This window comes from Megalobrama amblycephala, linkage group LG17 (genome assembly GCF_018812025.1).
Source record: "Megalobrama amblycephala isolate DHTTF-2021 linkage group LG17, ASM1881202v1, whole genome shotgun sequence".
NCBI lineage: Eukaryota > Metazoa > Chordata > Actinopteri > Cypriniformes > Xenocyprididae > Megalobrama > Megalobrama amblycephala.
Genome location: NC_063060.1, coordinates 46,506,953 through 46,514,957, shown reverse-complemented (window position 1 = coordinate 46,514,957; position 8,005 = coordinate 46,506,953). Strand labels below are relative to the sequence as shown.

The window sequence follows — 8,005 nt, the reverse complement described above, 5'->3', positions numbered from 1 at the left end:
TTTGTAAAGGCCGTTTGACTTAGTCTTTGATGTTCGCTTTGTAAACACTGGATCGGTACTTCCGCCTACGTCACGTGTGATCTTTCCAACATGATTACGTCATGCGTGGAGCATCACAGAGCAGTGCAAGACGAGCATTTGTGGTTAAAAAGTATATAATGTTTATTTTTTTAGAAAATAAGTGATGGTTTCTCTAGATAAGACTCTTACTCCTCGTCTGGGATCATGTAGAGCTCTTTGAAGCTGCACTGAAACTGACATTTGGACCTTCAACCCGTTGAACCCCAGTGAAGTCCACTATATGGAGAAAAATCCTGGAATGTTTTCCTCAAAAACCTTCATATCTTTTCCACTGAAGAAAAAGAGACATGAACATCTTGGATGACATGGAGGTGAGTGAATTATCAGTGAACTAACTCTTTAAGAAACGTTCTAATTCTGAATAACAGCGGCAGTATTTGATTCATGATATGACCCTTTAAATAATGTTTTTTTACCTTTTAAAGCTTCTAGTCGCTCATTTTTCACGCGCTGCACCTCATCTGTGATCTTTGCGATGATGAAGTTGAGTGTGCGGCCCCACTTGATGGACTCGATCAGCATGTCTAAACCCCGTGGGTTTTCTGCGAGGATATCCAGCAGTTTGCTGGTGCGTCTCCCTCTCGTGGTCCTGCAGCTGATCTCCTCCGTGTCCTCTCTGGTCAGGATCTTCTTAGAGCGCAGGTAATCGAAGTGCCGCTCCGCGATGATCTTATCCACCAGGTATGGTCGTAACCGGTCTATGGCCTACAATAAAAAACAATAAAAGTGAAATACTTACAGAATGACTTTTACAATTAAAGAGGACTTGTGTGATGTTGATGTTTGAGCATGAAAAAGTTCCAGTTCTTCTCGCCTCCATCTTGAGTTTTCTTCACAATATTCCTCATTTAAATAATTAATGCGCAGGCGGGGCCTGGTTGAGTTAGTTAGTAGTGTGTTGAAACTGGTGTTTATGGTAAGGGGCGGGACATTTCCCAAACACCAATCACAACACACTGCTCCAGCCGACCAATCAGAGCACATTGTGCTTTTCAGAAGGAGGGGCTTCATAGAGACAGGAACTAAACAGAGCGTTACTGACAGACTGGGAAGAGAGGAGCTGAACAATGGAGAATATGAGGAAAATAATCAACATTCAGTCTTGTAGAGCCCAAAAACAACATCAAGAAAAAATGTGGAAGATTTAATTTCACATTCCTTTGTATATTTACCATTACATATGACATACTTTAAAAGACCCTAATGGTTGTATCTAAATAGTTAAGACAACATATGGCCTATTATAAATCAAATACATCTTAAAAGGCCTTCAGCCAATGGGATCACCTGTTTGTTAAGGAACACCTTAAAGAAATGAATTCATGATAGTTAAAAATAGTATGTGTAAGCAGTTTCTCAACCCCAGTCCACGTGACTCACTTCCCAGAATGCTCTACATTGCTCTAATCTATCTAAAACATTAAGGTATCCTGAGGACCAGAGGTGAGAAACTCTCCCTGTGTCTGAATATGCCTACTTCCATACTATATAGTAGGCGAGAAATAGTGTGCGAGTCAAGTACCCAGACAGCAACATAGTCTGGCTCAGATTCGGCCCTCATCCGGTACATGTGGTTTATACGCGGATCCAGATGTGGGCCGGATCTGTGCCGTCACTATGTTGCTGTCAGGGTAGTATGTCCAAAATCACATAACTTGGTGAAAAGTGACCTACTACTTCTTGAACAGATACCAAATGTAGTACTTACTATGTAGTATGCGATTTTTGGACACAGCATACTAGCTTCACCTACTCAGTAGGGAAGTATGCATATTTGGACTCCAAGCTTTATGATTGGCTGACACGTGTGGAAAAGCAGATGTTTGTTTACTCAGACAGTGATTTCTCATAAAGCAGAAATAAAGGTTTAACTTCTGTTTTTGAAAGCTGTTTTGAGCTACACATTTAATAGCCTACATAAACTTTGAACAGTAACTTAATTATTGTGTCTGATATCCAAATAATTTATCGCGTATTCCAATATAATTAATATACAAGCATGTCTGAAAGTTCAAGTGTACTTTATAGTGTTTATACACTGTACGTAAACTGATAAATCTCAATGAACCGAATTAATTTGTACGCTCTTTCACATATTTCGATCAGGTTTATGATCAGCAGACCAACACCTCTTTCACTTCCACTTTATCGAATCATAATCAGCCAAACTCACCGACATATTCACACACAGTGTTTTACACACTTTCATACACATCACACTTACTTCCTTCTTTATATCGGCCATTTCGTCCTCCGTCAGGTGAGTAACCTCCATCCTCCTGTTCTGTTTTTCACCTCTCGAGTTTTCAACTAGTTCCGGTAAGAAAAATATGACTGCGATTCCACGTCAAAGACGGGAAAAGAATGAAATGAGTATTTATGTTATAGACGTTCATAAACATGCGATGGCGAAGCTCGAACTATAATAGTTCTCTAAAGTTAAGGGGAACTACCGGGATCTCCAACTTCCTGATTTGATACATAGAGACGCTCTTACGTCACAATCCATGCCCTGATATCTGCTCAGTGTGTAATATCTACATCTGCTTTACTGGTGCTTCACACATCACTGGCCACATGGAAAATCTCTGATTCTTCTGAATGCTTGTGCACAAGTCTGTCTGTTCCTTCATTTATATCTTATTTCATGATTGTTCATTTGTTTTACACTTTTAGACTTTATTTTAAGGTGTCCTTGTCTGTACTGAGTAATGTACTTACTATAGGGTTATGGTTTGGTTTGGTTTAGGGTCAGTTATTCATGCATGATTTATAGTTTTTATTATAATAAGTACATGTAACTGAGTGTCATATCTTAATGTATAGTTTAGGTTTATTATGCATAGTTATTTGAGCATTTTATGCAACCTTGACCAATAGTTCAGATTTGGCACAATATAGAAATGTTGAAGCTGGTCAGAGGAAAATGGCTCCCCCTGCTGGTTGATGGGTCATCCCAATCTTTATTTTTTACTTCATCTCATCAGGCTGCTGAAAAAAGTTTCTTACATCCTCTCATATAATGTGCAATCTTACTAACAACAGTAATAATTTCAAAAATAATTGTCATATTCATTTCTAGCTTACTACTCATTAGTACAGTTCAAAACTGTAATTAAAAAAAAATACCACTCTGCTACTAAAACATGTTTTGTACCTTTAACATTTACTGATAACTATGGAAGCCCGTTTCCGCCATAAAAAAAAAAAAGCCACTAAAAAAAAAAAAAAAAGCCAATAAAAAAAAAGATGAATTGCGACTTTTTATCTCAGAATTCTGACTTTTTATCACGCAATTGCAACTTTATATCTCAGAATTCTGACTTTATAACTCGCAATTGCGACTTTATATCTCAGAATTCTGACTTTATAACTCGCAATTGCGACTTTATATTCTGACTTTATATCACGCAATTGCGACTTTATATCTCAGAATTCTGACTTTATAACTCGCAATTGCGACTTTATATTCTGACTTTATATCACGCAATTGCGACTTTATATCTCAGAATTCTGACTTTATAACTCGCAATTGCGACTTTATATCTCAGAATTCTGACTTTATATCACGCAATTGCGACTTTATATCTCAGAATTCTGACTTTATAACTCGCAATTGCGACTTTATATCTCAGAATTCTGACTTTATATCACGCAATTGCAACTTTATATCTCAGAATTCTGACTTTATAACTCGCAATTGCGACTTTATATCTCAGAATTCTGACTTTATAACTCGCAATTGCGACTTTATATTCTGACTTTATATCACGCAATTGCGACTTTATATCTCAGAATTCTGACTTTATAACTCACAATTGCGACTTTATATCTCAGAATTCTGACTTTATATCACGCAATTGCGACTTTATATCTCAGAATTCTGACTTTATAACTCGCAATTGCGACTTTATATCTCAGAATTCTGACTTTATAACTCGCAATTGCGACTTTATATTTCAGAATTCTGACTTTATAACTCGCAATTGCGACTTTAAATCTCAGAATTCTGACTTTATAACTCGCAATTGTGAGATATAAACACGCAATTGCGAGTTAAAAAGTCAGAATTCTGAGATAAAAAGTCGCAATTAATCTTTTTTTTTTTTTTTTTTTTTAGTGGCGTTTTTTTTTTTTTTTAGTGGCGGAAACGGGCTTCCATAGATAACCACCATAATAACACTGATGGTAAATGGATTTTCCACATGATGAATCAAAGTTCATCAAAAGCAGTCTTTCCATAATCTGAGGAAAATACTGATATACAGAAGGTGCACAAAATAATACAAAACACCATCATGGTAACACACACGACACTAAAATAATGCTTTTAACATTTGATGTAACAAAAATCCCTAAGGTACATCACTGATAAGAAAAAAAAAACATCAAATGTGAGCTGTCACAGAGAATGTATGTATAAATTATGTAGAAGATGTAGGGCTGTCAAATAGATTACATTTTTAAACCTATGATGCATTAAATGCATACTTATGGTGAAATCATTTTAGACATGTCAAGTTGCAATGCTGAATAGAACCACATAGAGATGCCAAAAAAAAAAAAAAAAAACTAAACCAACCACCTTGACCTGACTGCATATTAGGGGTTGCACCGACTAGTTAATGCTCTGCCATGACACTTTAAGCATGACGTCAACTAGTCACTGGTCATGGCCTACAGAGGGCGCAACAGGATAAAAAAATATTTTAAGTCCACCTTTTGAACTCCTTATCCTACAGTTAATGACAAATAAATACATAGGCTACTCCCAGAGCGCTCCACAAGATATGTTTGATTATACCATCTGGATGCTCAATACTGAAAGTATGCATGTTTTAAGTTTATTGTACAGGTAAGTTAACTGCCGTTCTAAGCACTACACGCACACATCATGTGCATATAACGCGTGCATACAGAATCATTATTGTCAACACTGTTCTGTTCTGATTTATCAATAAAATAGCATAGAACCTGAAAAGTTCTAGAATATATTTCTTAGTAATTAAAACACACAGCTTCACTATTATTAGAGAGACGCTGCCAGGTAGAATTCATTCACACACAATCGCTCTCTCACTAATGCATTCATATAAATGTAATCTTTACTGTGCTACTTGATCTGTATCTGATTTAGAACGAGCAGAAATCTGTGAGAAATATAACGATATATATGATATAATGACATTATGTAGGAGCAGTAGGCTTGTGGGCAGTGCTGTGTCATATGCCATAGCTGTGCACAAGGCAACCTGCGTTCCAGTCTCAGCTTGAGGTCGTTTACACAGAACGCATTTTTGCTTTTATAAACATGAAACGCTGGCAGTGGAATAGGGAAATTGTTAAATGTTTAAAAAAATTTAAATGTTGAACTGATTTGAACTCGAGTGGCGCATTTTTAGAACGCTGTGTTCTGCGCAAGACGCTGCAAAAGATCCAAGGCGCGAGCGCAATGGTCTACATGTCTGTCTAGCTTGTATTTACATATAAATAAAAAGGAAAAGTGCATTGGAATGGAAAAATGCATTCTGTGTGAACCCCTACTGCATATACCTACTACAGATCATGGATCCATTCAGAGTTACTAAACACAGCAGCATACACATAACGGATAAAATGATCATACTGAATGTGTGTGGAAACAACGTGAATGTACTGAAATGTGTCTGTGCATTAATACAACGTGTGATCAGTGCGATGAGAGACGGTTTGTTTGTGCATTAATATAATGGATTCACGCATCCTTACTGTATGACGCCTGTACGTCACCGCAATCTTCTCATTTGCATCCATCAAAACTTTACTAGCGAGACGCTGGTTTGCTTTATCCAGACGAGAAACTTAGTTTGCGTATCATCTGGCCATACAGTGGTGGAATGTTTTCTTTACATTAGAGCTGTTTGAATGAATTTGCATACTAGATCATTGGACTGAAAACGCCCCTGGAGTTTAGCAGCTTAAAATGATCTGATCGCAAACAGAAGAAGCAAAATTGGATTGAAGGGTTAGACTAGAAATTAGGGTTACAGGTGCTTGTGCAATTATAGATGCTCAGTGTGATAAACTCTACTTCTAAAAGATCTCACTAAGTGACAATTTTGTGTGCATCATTAATTTATTTGCGTTCAATTATTTTAACACGTTAAGGATTTTGAATTAATTGCATACGTTAATGCGTTAACAGCCTTAATAAGATGATTTGATCTTTTTTACTTCCAAAAAATGGAACAACGGTTAGATCTATTACAGTTTTCTCTGTATATAGTAAGTTGCTGTTGACAAATTAAAAGGTTTTTACTGTTGCAATTTTAGTCTTTTACAGTTAAAATTACAACAATTTTTTACAGTATTCATGGGCATTGTAATTATAGATTCCTTATCACTCCTCCTGCATTTCAATATTTGTTTTGCTTTTGTTTTTTTAATAAAAGTGTAAAATGTGTTGATCAGAAGCAACCAAAGCACAGTTCACTGACCCCACTGACACCAACCCTAAATGGGATATGGCAGATTCACTATCCCCCGGTTTCACAGACGAGGATTAATCTAGTCCCAGACTAAAATGCATGTTTGTGCTGTTTTATTTGAAAGCATATCTTAAAATATGTCAGAGCCATTGTTTTGTCTCCAGATTCACACCCAGTAATGTTTTTTTCTAAGGCACGTTTATAAAAGCTACTTAAATATCCTAACTGAACTAAGACCTAATCCTAATCTAAACCCTGGCTGTGAAACCAGGTCTATATGGTCAAACGCATGTGGCCACTTCCTTCTAACTGCCTTAGCTGGGACTATTCAAGGAATTTCTGCGAAAATTTCACATTTTGGGGTTACTTTTGGACTTCATAAACAATTGTTTTACTTAAGTGGAATGCCAAAATGTAGAAGCCATGTGTGACAAACTAAGTACACCTTTACCGCTTCCATAGGAATTAAGATGGTAAGTAGCAGTCAGGCGCTGCTAATTAAAAGCCTTTGATTAACTGATCATCAGCAAGCATGACCACCTCTATAAAATTAGTTCTGGCAGTTTGCTGGTCTGGAGACTTCAGGTGTGTGTTAACACAATGCCAAGTAGAAAATGTTTTTTAATTGCAAATTGTTGCTGCCATCAAACTGGGAAGAGTTATACAGCCATTTCCAACATTTGTCCAACATGCTACAGTGAGAAGGATTATTCACAAGTGAAAAACATTCAAGACAGCTGCCAATCTTCCCAGGAGTGGACAAACCACTAGACACCTGGAACAATGTCCTTTGGACAGACGAGACCAAAGTGGAGATGTTTGGCCATAATGCACTGCACTTTGTTTGGTGAAAACCAAACACATTATATCAGCACAAACACCTCATACCAACTTTCCATAATGCTGGTAGATGGGTGATGATTTTGGCTTATTTTGCAGTCACATGACCTGCGGGCAACTTGCAGTCATTGAGTCAACCATGAACTCCTCTGTATACCAAAGTATACTAGAGTAAAATGTGAGGCCATCTGTCTGACAGCTAAAGCTTGGCTAAAATTGGGCCATACAACAGGAAAATAATCACAAGAATACCAGCAAATCTACAACAAAATGGCTGAAAAGAATATAATCAAGGTTTCAATAGCCCAGTGAAGTCCAGACCTGACTGAAATGCTGTGGCAGTACCTTAACAGAGCTGTGCATAAACAAATGCCCGCAAACCTCAATGAACTGAAGCAACATTGTAAAGAAGAGTGGGCCAAAACAATGTTTATCAGTCTCTCAATAATGTGAGATACAGATAAAGTCCTATAGAAAATAGCTGCTAAATGTGGTTCTACAAAATATGAAATCATAGGGTGTACTTAGATTTTCAAACATGGCTTCTCCATTTTGGTTTTATATTTGCTAAATAAATAATGACACAGTGTAATATGTCGTGTTGTTCATTTGAGGTT

The 8,005-nt window shown here is 37.0% G+C and overlaps 1 protein-coding gene across 1 annotated transcript; it reads right to left on the bottom strand.

Annotated features, from left to right (window-relative positions):
- Positions 1 to 417: 417 nt before the first annotated feature.
- On the bottom strand, positions 418 to 2,577 carry LOC125250886 (B-cell lymphoma/leukemia 10-like). Its single transcript, XM_048163692.1, has 2 exons — positions 2,306 to 2,577; positions 418 to 786 (listed from the first exon to the last, which is right to left on the bottom strand). Exons 1-2 carry the CDS (start codon positions 2,354 to 2,356, stop codon positions 433 to 435), a joined length of 405 nt encoding a protein of 134 aa, XP_048019649.1. The 5' UTR covers positions 2,357 to 2,577; the 3' UTR covers positions 418 to 432.
- Positions 2,578 to 8,005: the final 5,428 nt, after the last annotated feature.

Excerpts from the sequence above, each read along its gene's own strand:
- LOC125250886 (XM_048163692.1), bottom strand. The coding sequence starts at position 2,356 with ATGGAGGTTACTCACCTGACGGAGGACGAAATGGCCGATATAAAGAAG. Across the intron at positions 787-2,305 it reads TGGCCGATATAAAGAAGGAA|GCCATAGACCGGTTACGACC; the intron begins GTAAGTGTGATG and ends TTTTTATTGTAG.